This window comes from Eubalaena glacialis, chromosome 10 (assembly GCF_028564815.1).
Source record: "Eubalaena glacialis isolate mEubGla1 chromosome 10, mEubGla1.1.hap2.+ XY, whole genome shotgun sequence".
Classification (NCBI taxonomy): Eukaryota; Metazoa; Chordata; class Mammalia; order Artiodactyla; family Balaenidae; genus Eubalaena; species Eubalaena glacialis.
This window is the reverse complement of record NC_083725.1, coordinates 83,639,787-83,661,152: the sequence shown is the minus strand read 5'-3', so window position 1 is coordinate 83,661,152 and position 21,366 is coordinate 83,639,787. Positions and strand designations below refer to the sequence as shown.

Sequence of the window (21,366 nt, the reverse complement as noted above, 5' to 3'; positions counted from 1 at the left end):
TTTCGAGACTGGGAAGGGGCGGGGCCTTGGACCACTCCGGAAGTTTGGTCCTCGGCAGCCTCCGTCCAGGACAGTGCGGAAGGAGAGTCCGGGGCTGGGGTCTCGGAGCCGGAGTCGCGGTCCTGGCTGGAGATGGAGTTCAACAGTGAGGGTCTGAGGCGACTGCTTGGCAAGGTGCGGCCAGCCCGCAGGGCAGGGTCTGGGGCGCCGGGGCTTGGGGGCGTTTCCACCCCAGGCCGGGCCACCTCCTTGGGGCGTTTCCCCGGCTTGTCGTGGGGCTTGGAGCTGGGGGTGGGCTGGCCTGAAGCCGGCTGCGGGGAGTGGCCGCAGGGAGGGCGCGGACCTCTCCTTCCCGAGGCCGGGGCTCTGGCTTCGCCTGCAAACCCGAGATCCCCCAACCTCCACCCGCTGTGAGACCTTCTCACGCCACCAGCTTCTCTTGGTCTCAGCCTCCAGTACTCGCCAGTCCCTTTAACCACGCCTTTCTCTCTGCAGAAATGGCCTGCCCTCACCCCACCCCCTTTTTTTATGACTTGCGTTGCTCATCCTTTGTAGGACTCAACTCAGATGTCACTCCCTAGAAACAGAATCACTACCTCCTTTACTTGCTTTCAGAAATATCTATTATCACATCGTGGAGTAATTATTTACATACAAACCTTACTCGGGCGGTGAACTCTGATGGCAGAGACAGTGCTGTAGTATTCCCATCACCTAGCCCTGTGCCTGACACGACGGAGTGCTGAGTAACTGTGCAGTGAATGAAAGACCTGTGTAGACTTAAGAATGAAGACAGGGTTGGAAGGCCCAGAAGAGATCCTCGTAATGTTGAAAGGTTGAGGTGGAGGGCTGACCCGGATGTCTGACCTGCGTTTCTCGGGCATGACTAACGCCAGTTTCTATGTTACACCAGGCTCTTAGTTCAGGCTCTCTGATTCCCCACCAGTGTACAGTCTGAGGCAACCACCTTTTTCACCAGTTTCTTAGTTAAGTGATTCATAATGCTTCTTAAAACTTCCCTGTGCGGAAACCGTACGTTTATGTCGTTTTTTTTTTTTTTAATGAAAAAAACTGATAAAAATTTTATTGAAGCATGAGACATGATACATTCTGAATAAAACAGTAGCAAAATGTAATGGCAGCAGTTAAATATGAATCATATACATGCATATACTTTTCTGGTTCTTTTGATTACATTTTCCTCTCAAGATAAACTGCTTTCTCTTTAGTTGGGTTTGCCTGTGTCTTTCTTTGTTGGGACAGTTTGTACACCCCTTCGAGGTTTTGAAGCCTTATGATTGAAATTATTTATATACTTGATTTGAATGATTTTATCTACTGTGACAGGTGTGTAGGTCTTGTAGGAAGAGAAGTATCATCGTCCTTAGGATTATACCCTTTTCTGTCTCCTCTTCAGAGAACATGAAATTAAAAGAACCACTCTATCAAGTTTTTCAGTGACGGAAGCATGGTGTATTGTCCAGGGGGAAGAATTGCTAAAGCTGAGAATAGAAAAAGAACTTCATAATTTTGGTGGAACTGGAATGCAGGAAAAAGACAAAAGAGAGACAATAATTTTCTCAAGGGTGGGACCAGGATAGTTGAGGAAGGTTTTTGTTTTTGTTTTTTATCATCAGTGCATAGCATGGAGTCTGGCACTTAGGTGCTTAATAAATGTCTGTTGGATGTGTAAATTAAGGAGACCATTTAGAAACACGTTATTCCAGCAGATATTTCAAAGTTCCTTAACCCTCGAGGTAGGCAAATAATATAATAACTTAATACTTAGAAATAATTTTACTGCTGAAAAAATTGTGAAGTGAACAATACATTAAAATCAAGCAACTGTAAGGAGAACATGAAAAAAATCTTATTGAAAACAAATGAAACCTAATAAGTATTCCAACCTAGATAAATATCCCAGCTTCATGGATGTGAAGATGTCAGCTCTCTCCAGATTGATCTATAGAGTCAATGCAATTCCAGTCAAAATTCTAACAGGGTATTTGGGGAACTTTTCAGACTGATTCTAAAATCATTTGGAAGGGCAGAAGGCCAGGAATAATCTTGACATTTTTACAGAAGAAGAATAAGTGTGGGACTTGCTCTACGAGATGTCAAGACTAGTAATTGAGGCTTAGTGTGATATTGGTATAGGATAGACAAATTAACCAGTGGAACAGACTAGAGGGCTTAGAACCATGTTCACACGTGTTTGGAAATGCGATATAAAACAGAAGAGGCATTGCAGATAACTATAGAAAGGAGAATGCAGGGACAAATGATTATCTATACAGGAGAAAATGAAATTGGACCCTTACCTCTTGCCAAACATAAAAATTCCCCGTGGACTGAAGATTCAAGTGTAAAAGACGAGCTTTAAAACATATAGAGATAAATGTAGGAAAGAATCTTCATGGACTCAAGAGTATGCAAACATTTTTTAAACAAGACGTAAAATACTCAAAGAAGAGTGATAAATTTGATTGCATTCAAATTAAGAACTTTTATATAAAGACACCACGAAGAGAGTGAAGAGGCAAAATAGAAACTTGGAGAATAATATTGTAATGCGTAATTGACAAAGTATTGGTATCCAGAATATATAAATTAGCCTACAAATCAATATTAAAACCAATAGAAAATTGGACAAAAGACACGAATAATCATTTTTTAAAAAACAAAAGAAGAATCAGGGAAATGAATGTTTGCTCAACCCATTAGTAACCATGGAAAAGCAAATTGAGAGCACGGTAAAACACCATTTTCTCTCACTAGATTGTCATAAATTAAGATCATTTCAAAGGGTTTGGAGGATGTGGATGAATGGGAATTTTAAACTCTATGGTAGTTACCATAGAGAATTCATAATATATGAAGCAAGAGACATTCGCAGAATTACTCATAATTAAAAATTAGAAACAACCCAAATGTTCATTGACAGAAGGAAGGATAATTTGTTCTGTACTCATTCACACAATGGAAAACACTATGCAGCAGTGAAAATGAATGAACTACAACATGCAGCAATACAAGTGAATCTTAGAAACATTATATTCAGTGAAAAAAATTGGAGGTTATATGCAAAATTATATTTTGATTAAAACAAGAAACAACTAAACAACAAACAGTGTGGTGTTTAGGGACGCACACAAATGCGATAAAAACTATGGAGGGCAAAAGCAAAGGAATGTGACTACACAATTTAAGGTAAGCAGTTGAATGGTTAAGAGAAGGAGCACCCGGACAGATGTAATGGAAAGGTCTGTGCTGTCCAGTATGGTAGCCACTAGCCACATGTGGCTCTTTAAATTCATCAAAATTAGATAAAATTAAAAATGAGTTTCTCGGTCACACCAGTCACATATTAAGTGTCAGTAGCCACATGTGGCTTGTGGCTACTGTATTGGACAGAACACATAATGATCTTTTCCATCATGGCAGAAAGTTTTGTTGGACAGCAGTGTTCTAGATCAAACATGGGTGAGTTGGTGCCTGAGTGTTTATTCTTCAAAATGTGTATATATGTACATATATGTTTATATGTATATATATTCTTTAGTTGTGTTAAATATTAAGTTTAGAAAAATTCTCTGGTTCCCTAATTCCTATTTCCCACTCCCCTGGCCAAGTTACCTTGGACAGGTAACTTAACCTAGATTTGCTCAGTTATGAAATAATAGGATTGGATTTGATCTGTAAGATTCCTTAATGCTTAATTTTTTTTTTAATAAAATGATGCCACAAAGTATTCCTCAGGGTGTCCAACATTTGAGCAATGTCATACAAGAGTACTCGATGTTCATAAGTATCAGTCTACTAAATAAACATACTGTAGTATAGTGGATAAAGTTAAAATTTTAGTAACTTCTCAGTTTTTCAACTGATTTTTATGATAGTATAATTGCTTTAGTTTTAGAATCTCATGGGCCAGTTTTCCTCTTTAGTTCCCTGCCTGCACCCTTTAAGCAAATGACATTGTCTGAGGCATATTCCTTGGAGAATGTTATACAAACTTCTCTTAGGTGGTATAGGAACAGTAATGGAATATATGTCTTAATATTACACTAAGAAGATATTCTGTTTCATATATAGTGAAAATGATGTGCTTTTTATTTTTCTAGGACAGATAAAATAGGTCTTTTTCGTCAGAAAGGCAAATCACATATTCGACTAGTAGTGATGTTTGGATTTTCAAGTCTTAACAAAGAGTGCTTTTGCCCTCTTTTGACAAACTTTTATGTCAGTTTTGCAGTTAGATCAATTCTGGTATATAGCCCTATGCAGCCATTAATCATTACATTCTCAGAGGATGTTAAGGATGTAGAAAACAGCTTATAACATCAAGTAGAAAACAAAACAAAAATTATTTGGTTCATAATAAATGTATCTTCCAGGTGACAACAATGCAGCCTTTTGTACATTTGTGTAGTGTCTGGAGTTGGGATGGTTTCATTCACTTTTGTTTTCACTGAATCAGGGACACTGAATCTGGGACTCATTTTTACCCTGCTGTAAATACTGATCGATTCTTAGTTTTAGTGATCTTAGTGATCGATGCTCAGTCCTTTGGATCATAATTGCTTTCTATATCCACTCTACTCGTATAAATCTGCCTCTTCACTAATTCCCATCCAATTAGCCTACATTTATTGAAACCATACCCTGTGCTAAATGCTATGGGGAAATAAAAATGAGTAAGAGATGTTTCCAGTCCTCAAGTTGTTAATTATACACTTTTTCTTCTGCCAAATTATTTCCCATCTTAAAATGACCTTCGTCCTTCCCTCTAATTTTCTGTACCGTTCTAGGCTCTAATGTGAATTGTAGACAGCTCTTTTCAGAGGCCTTTCTGTAACCTAGGTATGCTTTGTCGATTCATCGTTTCCTGTCGGTACTTACTATTGTATACATATTTTGTTTAATATCTCACTTTTACATATGTTAATCATGAGATCTTCATACATACCTGCGGAAGTTGGCGGGCAGTAGAGCTATATCTCTTTTGCCCATGAAAAACTTAAGACTCAGAGAGAGGAAATAGGATCTCTTAGCAGTTATTTTCTCCCAATCTCCTCCAACCTTAGGCACCCACTAAGCTACTTTCTGTTTCTATGGATTTGCCTATTTTGGGTACTTTATATACAAGTCATACAATATGTGGCTTTTTGTATCTGTTTTCTTTAACTTAGTATAATGTTTTCAAGGTTTATCCATGTATGTATCAGTTCTTCATTTTTATGGCTGAATATTCCATTTTATGGATATGTCACACTTTATTCATCAGTTGATGGACATTTGGATTGTTTTCACTTTTTGACTGTTATGAATAATGCTGCTATGAACAATTGTGCACAAGTTTTTGTGTGGACATGTTTTAATTTTTCTTGGGTATATACCTCAGAGTGGAATTGTTGGGTCATATGGTAACTCTGTGTTTAATCTTTTGAAGAACTGCCAAACTCTTCCAAAGCAGCTGCACCATTTTACCACCAGCAGTGGTGTATGTATATGAGGGTTCTGATTTCTCCACATCCTTTCCCACATTTGTTACTGTCTTTTTGATTATAGTATGAATCCTCCGACTTCTTTTTTTTTTTTTAATTTGTTTTGGCTGCATTGTGTCTTCGTTGCTGCACTCGGGCTTCCTCTAGCTGCGTAGAGCGGGGGCTACTCTTCGTTGCGGTGCGCGGGCTTCTCATTGCGGCGGCTTCTCTTGTTTCGGAGCACGGACTCTAGGCGCGCTGGCTTCAGTAGTTGTAGCACGCGGGCTCAGTAGTTGTGGCTCGTGGGCTCTAGAGCGCAGGCTCAGTAGTTGTGGTGCACGGGCTTAGTTGCTCCGCGGCATGTGGGATCTTCACCGAGTAGGGCTCAAGGGCTCAAACCCGTGTCCCCTGCATTGGCAGGCGGATTCTTAACCACCACGCCACCAGGGAAGCCCTTTTTTATTCTTTTTTAAGATTGTTTTGGCTGCATTCCTTGAATTTCCATATGAATTTTAAGGTCCATTTGTAAATTTTTGCAAATGAGCAAAAAAAGCTGGGATTTTGATATGGATTGGCGATTGTTGAATCTGTTGGGGAGCATTGCCATCTTAACAATATCAAGTCTTCTGATCTATCGACAAGGGATATCTTTCTATTCATTTAGATCTATTTTAATTTCTTTCAACAATGTTTTGTAGTTTTTAGAGTCTAAGTTTTGCATCTTGTTAAATTTATTCCTAAGTATTTTATTCTTTTTGATGCTATTGTAAACGTAATTGTTTTCTCAATTTCATTTTCAGAATGGTAATAGACTCTTAACATACTTTTTTTTTTTCATTTAATGCCTAGCACAAGTCCGGGAGGTGGGTATAATTTCTCTTTGCAAATGAGAAAATAAGTTCAAAGAAGTTAAATGATTTTGCCCACAGGGCAACCAAGGTAGTATTTCAGAGACTACATCTGGATGAATGAGGAGGCAGTTCACTCAACCTGACTGCAAACCTTTGCATGCTTTCTGTTTTCCCTTTGAAACGCAGCTGCGGTGCCAGGTAGGGAAATTCAGGGTGTCTCAAGTGAATGAGATATTCAGGCATGAGAGGTGGATCTTACAGTGATGACAGGGGTGCTACCTCCTGCCCTATTTCTTAAGCCTTCGGGAAGTATTTGGAGGCATTTGATATAGTGATTAAAGGCCCAGGCACTGGGTTTGAGCTCTGGCTTCACTACTTAACTTGCTATCTACCACAGCAAGTTAATTTGATTCTCTAGCTTTCATTTTCATCTTCTATAAAATCAAGCAGTTATAAGCCCTGCCTACTTCATAGGGTCATTATTAAAAGGATGAAGTCAAATACTATTCATGTTTGTAAAACTCAGAGCCCAGGGCCTAGCACATAGTAAGTGTTCAGTTAAATGTTAATTTGTAATTGTTCTGTTGCTTATAATTTTATTCTTATTCTGTGTTCATTTTTCTCTCTTCAGTACAAGTTTAGGGATCTAACTATGGAAGAACTGAAGAATGTAAATTTGTTTTTCCCACATTTCAGATATTCCATGGATACCTATGGTAAGAATTGTATCCTCTAGTTTTTGCTACATTATTTAAACTATTAATTATTTGTTCCTAGAGAGCTACAAACTTATTATAATTTCTCATTTCTCTCTTTTATCCCCTGATTTTGAGCTACACTTTATGACCTGTGGTTTTTGAGGAAATTTAATAAAATTTATATGGTATTAGTTTTCTATTGCTGCTGTAAAAATGAACACAAATTTAGTGGCTTAAAACAACACAGGGACTTCCCTGGCGGTCCAGTGGTTAAGACTTCACCTTCCAATGCAGGGGGTACAGGTTCAATCCCTGGTCAGGGAGTTAAGATCCCACATGCCTCGAGGCCAAAAAACCAAAACATAAAGCAGAAGCAATATTGTAACAAATTCAATAAAGACTATAAAAATGGTCCCCATCCAAAAAAAAAAAATCTTTAAAAAACAACAACAACACAAATTTACTATCTTACAGTTCTTTGGCTAGAAGCCCAGCACAGGTCTCTGTAGGTTAAGTGTTGGCAAGTCTTAGTTCCTTTTTGGAGGCTCTGGGAGATCATCTATTCTCTTGCTTTTTTTAGTTTCTAAATGTCACCCATATTCTTTGGCTCAAGGTCACCTTCCTCCATCTTTAAAGCTAGCAATGTTGCATCTCTCCGACCATCCTTCTGTAGTCAAATCTCCAGAGAAAAGGTTCTCTGCTTTTAAGAACCAAATGTGATTAGCTTAGGCCCACTCTAATCATACAGGATAATTTCCCCATGTCAGGGTCCTTAACTTAATTGTATCTAAAAAGTTTCTTTGCCAAGTAAGGTAACATATGCACAGGTTCCAAGGATTAGGGTATTGGACATCCTTGGAGGCCATTATTCTGCCTACCACATATATGGTTGATAATAAATTAATAACAAAGTTTTAGTTATCTTCTTCACTTAATATAGAGGGTCTGGTTACCTGAGAAAGATTTTACTTTACTATCTTTCAAAATTTCTGACCACAACCCACACTTGGAAATGTATTTTATATCATGACCCCATATACACACAACTAAAGTATTATGTACACCTTGGCGTTTTCTCTTCTATTCCATTCCATACCGTTTAAAAAAAAAATGTTGATTGAGACTCACTAAATTGATTTCAGGACCCACGAATTAGTCAAAACACACAGTTTTGAAAAACTTCTTTATTCTACATGGGTATGTTTTGTATTTGAATTAGCTTGGGTTACAAAAATATGTCTAATTCAGAATTATATATTGGAAAATTTGAGGCATTATTGAAGTATTTCTTAGGAATAGCTAATTTTATGTGTAGAAGAAATGATTAGATTCTGGCCTACCTGTGTCTGGCTTCTCTTGATTAGCACCCAGGTATTTGGTGCTGCATAAATGCCTGGGATGGGGGATTTAACAGCTACTATTTATTGAACACCAGATATACTTCCAAATGTTTTATCTATATTATTTTACATATTCTTGTACAACCAAAGCTGTGAGGTGAGTATTATCATCTTCATTTTTCAGAGAAAGAAACTGAGGCTCAGAGAGTTTAAATAACTTGCTTAAGATCACACAGCTAGTTAGGCATGGAGTTGGTGCTTGTACTCATGTCCATCTTGCCCTCTGCTTGAATAATACTTGTTCTTTTACAATCTATAAGTAATCTTATAGATTTAAACCTTTGTTATACCAGTTAATTCTTATTCTCATTTCCCCCATCTAGAGGAAGTAGGCTGTGGTGCCATTAAACCCTCAAGCTATAGGATTAATATTGTCAAGGTACATTTTATTATTGAAGACAATGTTGGTCATGTATTATAATCATTTTTCTTTTGGCTTTTTGAATAATTTGGACAATGACTATTTACACCTGTAGTTTCTCTACCACATTTTCAGGTTCTTCTGTGTCCCCGAGAAACAATCCCTGTTCCACTCCTCTGTCCATTTTAGTTTTGCCTTAGAGTGATCCCTTCACCCATTGTTACCTTTCACTCATATAGTTCAAGGTAAATATTTGTACTTACGTACACTCTTGGCCTTGAGTTTTCTGTCAGCCTGGCTTTTCCTCTTCTCCCTTTCTGATAGGTCATCAAATCTATTTAGACTTTTTTCTTCCCCTGCGTGAATGGTATAGTAAGCTACTGAAGCCTTAAAGGACCACATTCCAAGGCAGTTTGACAGTTTGAAACCAGATGTAGTGTTTTCTGTATTCAGTTCAGAAATTAGGGCATTGATTCTCCATCAGTGCGTCCCAGATGGGTAAGTTGAAATTTCAGGGATGTGAAGATTGAGAAAAGGTTGAGAATAATGGAGTTAGAGAAAGCAAAGATAATTGCTAATCCTTCTAAAAGGTCACTTTCAAAAGTAAAACTGACTTTTTTCTTCTGATTATAAAAGTTATAATCTGATATCTAAAAGTGATTATAACTGATGTTACATGTGACAATTCTTTGATAATGTCCCCACATTTTATAATCCTTTATTTCTTATTAAGGGTTTTCACATCATCTCATTTAATCATTATGACAACTTTATGATGCAGTCTTTATAGATTTTATATCTTTATTTTATAGATGATGAAACTGAAGGTCAAAGAGGTTAAAGTAACCAAAAGTCACATGCCTCTGTCGACAGAAATAATAAACAGTCTATAATAGGAATAGAAAAGAGTTTTATTTGAGCCAGTCTGAGCACTATAGCCTCAGATAGTTCTGAAGAGCTTTCCGAAGAAGCATGGTTTTCAGCACAGTTTTTTTTGTTTATAAATTTATTTATTTATTTATTTATTTCTCTTTAGCTGTGTTGGGTCTTCGTTTCTGTGCGAGGGCTTTCTCTAGTTGCGGCAAGCGGGGGCACTCTTCATTGCGGTGCGCGGGCCTCTCACTATCGCGGCCTCTCTTGTTGCGGAGCACAGGCTCCAGATGCGCAGGCTCAGTAGTTGTGGCTCACGGGCCCAGTTGCTCCGCGGCATGTGGGATCTTCCCAGACCAGGGCTCGAACCCGTGTCCCCTGCATTGGCAGGCAGATTCTCAACCACTGCACCACCAGGGAAGCCCTTCAGCACAGTTTTATATCTGTCAGAACAAAGAACATCAAACGTCACAGGGGTGCATTCCTTCAAGGTTTCAAAAAAAGACAAATGAGCATGCACACAATGAGTCAGCATGGCCTTGGCGCCTGTGAAGGGAGCTTTATCATTGAAGGAGTGCTAGTGTTGATGTTTTAGGGAAGGGAGGCATTTATCTCTGTCTTCAAAACAGACATTCTTTACTTCTGGACAATGCACCCTTTTCTTTAATGATTAAAGCAGATGTACAATGTATGCTTAATGGGCCACAAAACTGGCTATTCTAGTTAGCATAAAGCTTAAGTTAAATAATGTATAAGCTAGGATGACTTCCCCGTATCTCAATAAGTGAAAATTTCTTCCATCACCTCTAAGTAGGAAAAGTCGGCCAAGAACTTGGGATTTCAGTATCTTAAGTCCTGTGTTCTTTCAACTACCTGCTCTGCTTTCTAAGAGAACATCATTTAGTTCTTTGCCCTTGTCAACATATTTACTGATTCCTAGATGATGGTATTTAGAAATTATGTGTGTTTCTGTATGTGTGTATGTACACGCACACACTTTAATACAGTTCTTCCTACTTCTGATTGCGCATTCTGGGGCTTTTTTTTCTTCCAGTTTTCAAAGATAGTTCCCAGAAAAACCTGCTGAATTTCACTGGCACTATTCCTGTGATGTATCAGGGTAAGTGTGGAAGTTGAGAAAATGTGAGAATTTTCTAAAAGAGCAGTTTAATTAGAACTTATATTTGTTTAGTTCCATAACATTCTCAAAGTGTTTTTTGTTTGTTTGTTTGTTTTTTAAAGAACATTTTTACGAGCTGGTCAATTTTTAATTTATTTATTTTTTAAATATTTATTTTTTTGGCCGCGCTATGTGGCTTGTGGGATCTTAGTTCCCCCAACCGGGGATCAAACCCGGGCCCCCAGCAGTGGAAGCTCAGAGTCCTAACCACTGGGTTGCCAGGGAATTCCCCTCAAAGTGTTTTAACATGTATATGATCTATACTGAACCTTACTGGATATAGCAGAATGCTGTCCCAGTGAAGGAAGGCCTAGGTTAATACCAACAAATTCAATTCAGTTCAACGAATATTTATTTATTGAATGTCAACTATCTGCCCACTACTCTGCTAGGTTTTGAGGTACAGAGGTGAGCAAGACAGACATAGGCCTGCGCTTGTGGAGAGTTAACTCTGCTTTCCATAGGAAACTGCAGGGATCCCACCTTTTTCTCCCATTACATGAATGTTTTGTTCCCCTCCCTTTCCCTCTATATGATGTAGCATTATCCCCATTCTATTGGTGAAACTGAGTCCTGGTCACGTGGTTTACCTGAGTCCACACAGCTGGTATCAGACTGGAACTTAAAACTCCAATAGGAAATTTTTACAACACAGGCGCCATTAAAGCTCAAAAAAAGCAACATATTTTCAGATGACTTGACAGGTTAAAATAGCTAAGTGTTTGCCCAAAAAGAAAAAAAAAATCACTAACTTCCCTATAATTAATTCTGTTTGTCTAGACCTACTTCCTTCAACGTTTAACAGGACTAACCTGTCAGATGGGTGTCATAGGAGGTTGCTTCTCTAGTATGATTTGAAGAACACCAAAGAAGCGTTGGTTCCAATTATTTCTCTGAAGTGGTGCTTGAAATTCCACCATTAAAAATCCATTCCCCTTTTAAAATGCAAATAATCTCAGGAGGAATAACATCCAAAATCACTAATATACAGTGCTGTGCTTATAGAAAATGCTCAGTAAATATTTGTTGAATGATTGAGTTAGTTTATTTGATTACTGACTGAAGGGTTTAGGAATACATGAAAGTACCGGGTATTTGAAAGAGGAGGTGCACTGAAAAAGGGCTGAGGAAGATCTGGAAACCAAATGGGGAGTGAGCAGTGCAGTTTGCTGTCTCTTACAAAGGATTCATCGCTGTATTATGGGAGCACATTGCCCAACAGACACCAAGAAGATGTATTTTGGGGGACTTTTTTCAAAGTGCTTCATTATGGTAGTGGCTAGACTGTTACAAACCCTCCTTTATTGCTTCCCCCTGCCCCCATGATGACTTATTGCCAGAGGTACACTCATGTTTTATTCTTCCTCTGTGTATGTCCAATCATAACATCTCCTTTGGCACAGAGAATGCTTAGAAATTCAGTTTGGTTTTTATGAATAGGAATGTGTTTGGAGATGAAAGTAGGTAGCAGTGGGCTCTGAAAAAATTGCAGTGAGGTAGGCAGAGCAGGTATAGAGTCGATTTTTATTTTCTTTCCTTGCTTCTCCCCTCCCAAGCTCTCAGACTGTTTTCTGGCTGCCTAGAGAATTTTACTGAGACCTGTTTCCCATTTCTTGTGTTCTGTGTTTATTATGGTTAGATGTTAGAGAGAGAGAGAAAGAATTCTTACCACCCCAATGATTGATTGATTGACTGATTCCATAGTTCTTACCAACCCCAGTGATTTCAAGGGTAGTTGCATATTGACAGAGGAACTTACAAATTTAAATGAATCATTGCTTAGTAGCCCTCAGTTTCTAGGACAATGTGGGGAGGTTACAGGAGGGCATAAAAGTTATCTTAAGATGCCACTCATTGGCACTCTGCATCTTCCTAGAGCGGTGGAGTCAGGTCATTGATTCTTATGCTGGTAGTAATTCCAAGGTAGTAATGGTACCTGCAATACCTTTTTTTTTTTTTTTCTTTGGTAGTACACTCTTTTTCCCCTTTGCTTTTGACTAGAATTATAGCAACTCCTTGTGATGCATACTAGTTACTTCCTGCTGATCAGAAGGTCAGAACGTATTATCTTTCTCATCTGTAAAATGGGCCAATGATAGAGCCTAACTCTACAATTTTGAGGATTAAATGCATTACTCTAAGTAAAGCTCTTAGCGTAGTTCCTGGCACATAGTAAGTGCCTAATAAACGTTGGCCATTATTATTTGCATGCTTTTGTTACTTTTATCTGGTTACTAGTTTTTTTAGTATAATAATAGTACATGCTCATGCTAAAAAAATTTAAACAATTGAAAAGAGATGAGGTTAAGCTTATATCTAACCTCCCACCCAGTCCTATTCCCCAGGTGAATCTTCTGTTGATATTTCCTTATATATACCTGCAGAAATTTTCTGGATTATTTCTTATCCCTCCAAGACTGTGTCAAGGTTGTGATGACACTTTTCCTTCATCCACCCATTGTTTAGAGATGTGTATCATCTTAGTAAGATGATACCCATCTGAACTTTATTTACAGCTAACTTAAATTATATCCTTATGATATAATTACTTTAAATCTGAGGACTCTACCAGGAGTCCTGACTCTTTGATAATGAATTACTGAAAGTAAATGGGCAGGGTAGGAGGCAGGGCATTTGCTGACAGAAAAGAATGAGAAAGAAGGAAGAAGGGCACGGAGAATACCAGTAGTGAAATCTTACAAGTTATAGACATGGGAATCAGGCTCACCATACGCTTTGCCAGGAGTGTGGTATTAAAATGCATGAATGCTGCTGGGGAGAGGCAATGATGGAGGCAGCAGATCCTTGATCAACCAGGAAGATACCTTCAATAGACATTCCTTTCCTTTTCTTTAATGTGTAGTGATTAACATTAGAAAATGGCTCCATCGAGATTGGGACTACCACTCCAAAACAAAAAAAATTGCATGGCCTAGGACTTCCCTGGAGGTCCAGTGGTTAGGACTCTGCACTGTCAATGCAGGGGGCATGTGTTCAGTCCCTGGTCGGGGAACTAAGATCCCGCATGCTGCACAGCGTGGAGAAAAAAAAAAATTGCATGGTCCAAACAGTGGCTTTTAAATGTTTGATTGTGACCCACAATAAGAAATACTTTCGTATACATAGTTATATGTGTATGTAACTAAAATTAAATTTATTGTTTGCAGCCCACTAAATTAATTTCATGACCTATTTATTGTGACCAACATTTGAAAAACACTGGTCTAGAGTATATAACATTAGACAGTGACTTCTGGAGGAATGTGATGATGTGTCTCAATACCTGTCGGTCACTCTGTGGTGCTGTGATCACATGACTTTATAATCATAGAGTACCAACAGCTATGCCTGTATCCATACTGTAAGTACTTAGATACTATGTATGGTGATGGATGTTAACTAGACTTATTGTGGTGATTATTTTGCAATATATACAAATATTGAATCATTACGTTGTATACATGAAGCTAATACAGTGTTATATATCAATTATACCCAAATAAAAACAGTTTTTTAAAATACTTAGATAAAATTAGAAGAGGAGTATGGTTCTGAGAGCTGCTGATATAAAATAGTAGAAATAGTACTAGGACATTTCTATTATGTAGTGACTTTCAGTTCTCTAGAATTACATGGGAAGCTTTTAAAAAATGTTGTCCAGACCCTGTCCCACTGAATCAGAAACTTTTGGGGAGAGACCTGGATATTGGTATGTTTCAGAGTTCCTTAAGCATTTCTAATATGCAGACAGAGCTGAGTATCATTGTGCTTAGGGCAGGAGGAAGCAAGATGAAGAAAGTAGAGGATTTCCTTAGTAAGAAGAAGATTGCAGTGGAGAAGAAAACTTTTTATTTATACCTTGCTTATTTCCAAAATGGGTTTGAGGTAAATTGTAAAAATTGCCAACCCGTCATGGTACTTACCATGTCATGTACTGTTCTAAGCATTTTATGTACCTTAACTAACTTTATCCTCACAACAATCCTGTGAGGTAGGAGCTTTTATTATTCTCATTTTGTAGAGGAAGGAGTTGAGGCACAGAGAAGTTAAGCAACTTGCCTAAAATCATATAGCTAGTAATGTGTGCAACTAGGATTTGAACCTAGGCATTTGTGCTCCTAAGCAGCCATGTTTTTAAATATATTGAAAGACATATGCATTAAGACTGTGAAAGCAGGAATAAATATCGGGAGATACAATAGAACAGTTAAGATAATTGATCAAATTTCTAGTTTAAGGTTAGTTTTTGCACTTATATTAGGTTTAGCTTTGGGCTTCCTGTAAACCAAAACAGTCAGAGATTTTGGCTCTCAGTAGGCATGACATACATGGTTACATAGTATGTGGTACAGGGTTACATAGTACGTGGTACATGGTTACATGGTACATGTACATGGAAGAGCTTTCATTTGGGTTCCTATCTCAGTACACTAAAATTTAAGAGCCACTGGACAAGGTGACTGTTAAGGTTGTTTTCAGTTCTAAGTTGTATGTATCTAACCCAGCTTGTATGTTACAGTATCTGCAATTAATGAGCAACTTGAGGGCCAGTATCAAATGCATCTTTCATTTGTTCATTCATTCATTCATTCTAAAAATATTTATTTATTTATTTATTTGACTGCACTGGGTCTTAGTTGCAGCACGTGGGATCTTTAGTTGTGGCATGCGGGATCTTTGGTTGCAGCATGCGAACTCTTAGTTGTGGCATGTGGGATCTAGTTCCCTGACCAGGGATCGAACCTGGGCCCCCTGCCTTGGGAGTGCGGAGTTTTAGCCACTGGACCACCAAGGAAGTCCCCATTCATTCATTCTTATTTATATAAGAAACTTTTATTGAGTATCCAGTATGTTAGGCACTATACTTGTTGTAGGGGACATGGAAATGAATAATACATAATCAACTCTAGACGTTTATAGTGTAAAAAGAGAAACAGACTTGTAGGCAAATAAATTGGGTGGAGCAAAGAAGGTTACCTAAATAAGATGTTGTATCCCATACTCCTAGCACAGTAGGTCCTATAAATATTTATTGAATTGAATTGAATAAGCTGGCCATTGTCTTGATTATATTTCCTCAAATGTTATACTGGTGCTTTAATGGGAGCATATTTCCAATGTGAATGTGGATGAAAATAGGGAAATAGCCCTCTGTTTACATAAATCCTTTATCTATAAACTTGACTAGACTTTTGTTTTAAAATGCCACCTAGCTATACCATAAATATAATGTGTGTGGTTCATTATTGTTTGAAGATGTGTTTATTTTGTCTCAAATAGGTAATACATATAACATACCAATTCGTTTGTGGATTTTGGATTCTCACCCTTTTGCTCCCCCCATTTGCTTCTTAAAGCCAACTGCAAATATGGGAATCTCAGTTGGAAAACATGTGGATGCTCAAGGCAGAATATACTTGCCCTATCTCCAAAACTGGAGCCATGTAAGATCAATTTGGATGTTCTTTTAAAAGTTTTTATTTTTCTGAATATTTATCTTTGATCCTAATGGTACAAATAAGTTAGTGAATTTTCTTTCAATGATAATTCTTCTTATGGTCTTTAAAAATAATTTGAAATTGAGCTCCCCAGGGTCACCCAAGACCCAGAACCCTGAAGATGGCAGCCTGCATGAAGCTGCTCTCTCCAGGTCTGGGAGCCAACCATTGTTTGCTCCCTGTCTTTTTATAGTTGTTTGCCGTTTGATAAAGCAAATGAAGAGCTACTAGCAAAATATTGGGGCATTATTTCCTAGTTCCTCCCCAGTAAAGATTCTTATGTAATATGTGTATTTGTTTGTAGTTTTGCCTGTTTTTAACCTTTATGTAAATTGAATCATATTGTATATAATCTTCTATTACATGGTTTGTTTTAACTGAGCATTAAGTTTTAAAAATTCACCCACAGCGATGCATGAAACTGTAATTTATGTGTTTTACAATCCCTCACAGGGACTTCCCTGGTGGTCCAGTGATTAAGATTCTGCACTTCCACTGCAGGGGGCACAGGTTCGGGGAACTAATCCCACTAATTTGGCATGGCCAAATAAATAAACATAAAAGTAAAAAAAAATAATAAAATAAAATAAATGGCCCAGACTTAAAAAACAGAAACAAAACAAAACAAAAACACAAGCCCTCACATTATGTAGTTTTGTATTCTGCCTATTTCATCTATCATTATATTGAGCATTTTTCCATATTAAACTATATTTTCAAAACACATGGTTTTTAATGGTTGCCTGATGTATTTGTAAATTGCTCTGTTAGAAATTTAATGATGAGGATCCTTAAATATAAATATATGTAAATATAAATGTATATATCTTATAAATCTTTAATAATTTCCTAATGATAAATCTCTAGGAATGGAATTATTGGATCAAAGTTTTAAAATGTTTTGAAGGCTATTCTTATATATTCCCAAATTGGCCTCCAAGAGGTAGACAAAGTGTTGTAATTCTACCATCAATAGAAATCAGTATGGGGGGTACCTGTTTTACAGCACCTTTGCTCTAAAGGGTGCTATAAAAGAAGGTACTATCATTAAAACAAAACAAACCTTTGCTTACCTCTATGGTTCATTTACTTAGAAGGATGCAGTATATGCTCTTATTTTTGTAAGTAACTAAAACTTTTATGAAAGGATAATTTATAATATATTTGTATATACCCAGAAAGTTGTAGGACCGGAGGACAGGGATCTGTCAGAGAGGAGTGAGGTTGAAGTAAAGGATGGCATTAGGATTATCACTTCTTATTTTATATACATATTGTAAAAGGATATGCAATTGTGGATGCATTTCATATTGTTTTATGGTTTTCTATTTTTTCATATAAATAAAACTTTTAAAAAGAAGAAAAAAAAAGAAATAGAAAAAGAAAAGATGCATACCAAATTGTCAGTAGTGGAGTTTAGGTGGGGAAACATTAATCTTTTACTTTATGAACTTGTACATTATTTGCATTACTTGGTGATTTAAATAATAAGATTACCAGTTAAATGTGACGAATAGGGCATGATAAAAATTCGTTAGTTGGAAGGACAAAAATGATGTCTTAACCTTAATGTTTAGTTCTTTGGTTATTTGAGAAATTGAAAGCTTATTATACATTTATTTGTCATGTACATTTCTTCTTTTTTGAATTATCTGTTTATCTCTTTCATCCATTTTTACAACTTTTTAAAAAAATACTATCCTTTAACAGTATTTTGACATCTGTGCCCTATTGTGGGAATTTATCTTTCCTGTTTCCTCTTTCTGGTTTTCTTTGGCATCTCTTTTCATAGTTTTGTTTTTTAATAAATACTCAGAGATAGTCCTATAATCTAGTCAAGGTTGTGCTTGATTTCAGATCAGACAGTATTGATTTCATTTTACTATTCTGAACCTCTATTATAAGCTAAAACTAGCCTTAAGAAGATATTATATTATTTAAATGGCCCTATTTAGAAGAACTACATTTGGGGGGGGGGGAGAGATTAATTAGGAGTTTGGGATTAACAAATAACAGACTACTATATATAAAATAGATAATATGGCACAGGGAACTATATTCAATATATTGTAATAACCTATAATGGAAAAGAATCTGAAAAAGAATATATATATATATACATATATATATATATCTGAATCACTTTGCTGTACACCTGAAACTATAACACAACATTGTAAATCAACTATACTTAAAAAAATGTATGATGTTATGATTTTTAAAAGTACTACGTAAACTTTAAGTTCCACGTGCAGTTGGAATTACATAGTATAATTATACAGAGTTTGGAGCTAGAAGGAATCTAGAGGTCATCTAGGCCAAGGATTGCAGACATTTTCCCCAGGAGAGTCAGTGTGCTGCATTAGGCCTACAGAATTTTGTTTGAACAGCACAGTGGTTTTGTTTTGCTTTGTTTTGCTCTTAATGTGAATTTGAATGACTATACGTGTACTCTTTCCAATTTGCCACAGTGACCATCTCCCCAAATTTTCTTATACTTGACAACTTCACACATTATGTTATCTGCTTAGTCTTTAAAGGTATATGAGTTTTTTTATTCTAATAAAAGATTTATTAGAGTGAAACCCAGACTCTGAGAAATTAAGCAATTTTTAAAATGAGCAAGCCACTAAATATTCCAAATAATAATAATAAAAAACATATATTTTACACTCACAACATATAATTTGTATACATTAGCTCATTTGTTTCTCATATTATTGGGATTTATTATTCACATTGTATTGCTAATAATATTGAAGCTCAGAGAGGTTAAGTGCATTTCACTAAGGTTGCTTAACCAGTTAAATTAAAATGAACAGTACTGGATTAGATAAGTATCAGTATTAATTTTATGATTTGATAATGGTTATATAGGAGAATGTTTTGTTCTTTCTTTTAGGAAATATATGCTAAAGTATTTAGGGTTGAAGGAGTATCATATCTTCAGTTTACTCTCGGTTCAGAAAATAGAGGAAAAGAGACTAAGAAAGCAAATGTGATAAAATGTTAACATTTGAGTAATCTGGGTGAAGAGTATATGGAAATTCTTTGTACTATTTATTTGCTACTTTTCTGTAAGTCTGCAATTATTTCAAAATAAAAAGTTTAAAAAAGGCAGATAGACAAGACCATTCCCAAATATAGGTACTCTGCTAGTAAGCACATTTATGCTGTTTTCCCACTTTTTGGAGATGTGGATTTAGCATTTCTCCCTTTATTTTTCAGCTAAAAATATTAAGTTTTTTCTATTAAATGTATTAAAACAGTTAAAAGTATCATATAATTTGTATGGTAGTTTTCGAAAAATGAGAGCATGATGTAATACTTTCTTTTGGCTAACTCTATAACAATGTATAGATTAAGAAGGTAGTATTCCTTAGCAAAATTTTTGCATAACTTTTCCCTTTGTGTGTGTTCTGTAGCCTAAATCTGTCATTGTTGGATTAATTAAAGAAATGATTGCCAAGTTTCAAGAAGAACTTCCCCTGTATTCTCTATCATCATCTGATGAGGCACAGCAGGTAGACTTGCTAGCCTATATTGCAAAAATCACTGAAGGTTTGTATTTTTGTTAATCATAGAATTATGAGTTTACCATTTCTCACTAATATCCTTTACTCTCTGCTACTTGATTTCTCTAAATAAATAGATGCTTGTATATGTACATATCTGTGTTGAATCAAAAATTCCTATATATTTATCATAAGGTAAGTATTACCATACAGTTCCAATGAATATGGTTTCTTAAAATGTAAAAGATTACTTTTATCCTGACAGCTAAAATAATTTGTTTTTTTCAAAACCACTTGATATATATTAATGATCCCAAACCTTTTTCATTATATGTTTATGTGGCTTTTTGCCTCATTCAGTATACTGGACCAGAGAATCTATGATTCTCATTGTTTCTCATTGAGGTTAAAGCAAAATACCCATGCTTGCAAAATTTCATGTTAAACATTTTTTTGCATTATAGACTAGAGCAGTAAGAATCACAATGTTTTTCAGAATTATGGAAATCCTATTTTTTTAAGAGTCTTATATAATATTTTTTAAATGTTTGGAAAGATATTTTCTTTTTAAAATGATAGCCTGTATTTAGTAGAATATTTAATGTGAGATTCCTGTCTTTCTTGCATTTCATTTGTTCAACAATTTTTTTTTTTTTTAATAAATTTATTTATTTATTTTTGGCTGTGTTGGGTCCTCGTTTCTGTGCGAGGGCTTTCTCCAGTTGCGGCGAACGGGGGCCACTCTTCATCGCGGTGTGCGGGCCTCTCACTGTTGCGGCCTCTCCCGTTGCGGAGCACAGGCTCCAGACGCGCAGGCTCAGCAGTTGTGGCTCACGGGCTTAGTTGCTCCGCGGCACGTGGGATCCTCCCACACCAGGGTTCGAACCCGCGTCCCCTGCATTGGCAGGCAGACTCTCAACCACTGCGCCACCAGGGAAGCCCTGTTCAACAATATTTTTGAATGTCTATTATGGAGTGCCTAGTACCATGTTTTCTGTCCAAGTTATTGAACTTTGGTGTATTTGTTTTAAGATGCTAAAAAGATTTTTGATATTTTTAAATTCTTATGATAGTTCACTTTACTTTTTAGGTGTCTCAGATATAAATTCAAAGAACTGGGCAAATCATGAGAATAAAACAGTCAATAAAATTACCGTGGTTGGCGGTGGAGAACTGGGAGTTGCCTGCACATTAGCAATTTCAGCAAAGGTATGTAAGCATAGTGGTTATAAATACATCTGTCAAATTGCTACACTTTTAGGCAGTTTCTGTTTAACACACAAGAAGTAATGGCTTCATTTTGTCATGTGGGAAAACTTCATTTTGCCTTAAAATATATTTAGTAAGCTGTCAAAAAAAATATGTGAAAGCTCTCATCAGTAATGTTGCTTCTTAATTAGTAGTCAGTCGTGGAATAGGCTTTGGAAACATGATTTGAACAATGGGCTCATCATCCTAATCCAAGGGAAACCTCAAGTTGACATTCATCTGACTTAGTCACAAATTC

The 21,366-nt window shown here is 36.7% G+C and overlaps 1 protein-coding gene across 8 annotated transcripts in view; it reads left to right on the top strand.

Moving 5' to 3' along the window:
• Nucleotides 1–21,366, top strand: part of UEVLD (UEV and lactate/malate dehyrogenase domains) — a 46,228-nt gene continuing 24,862 nt past the window's right edge. The window contains exons 1-6 of one of the 8 annotated variants that reach the window (XM_061203126.1): nucleotides 1–174; nucleotides 6,969–7,053; nucleotides 10,721–10,786; nucleotides 16,127–16,290; nucleotides 19,770–19,905; nucleotides 20,950–21,068. In XM_061203126.1, the coding sequence (XP_061059109.1) occupies nucleotides 133–174; nucleotides 6,969–7,053; nucleotides 10,721–10,786; nucleotides 16,127–16,290; nucleotides 19,770–19,905; nucleotides 20,950–21,068 (612 nt within the window). In that variant the 5' untranslated portion in view covers nucleotides 1–132. The remainder of the gene's footprint in view (nucleotides 175–6,968; nucleotides 7,054–10,720; nucleotides 10,787–16,126; nucleotides 16,291–19,769; nucleotides 19,906–20,949; nucleotides 21,069–21,366) is intronic. The other 7 variants (XM_061203127.1, XM_061203122.1, XM_061203120.1 and 4 more) reach the window with 7 other exon arrangements.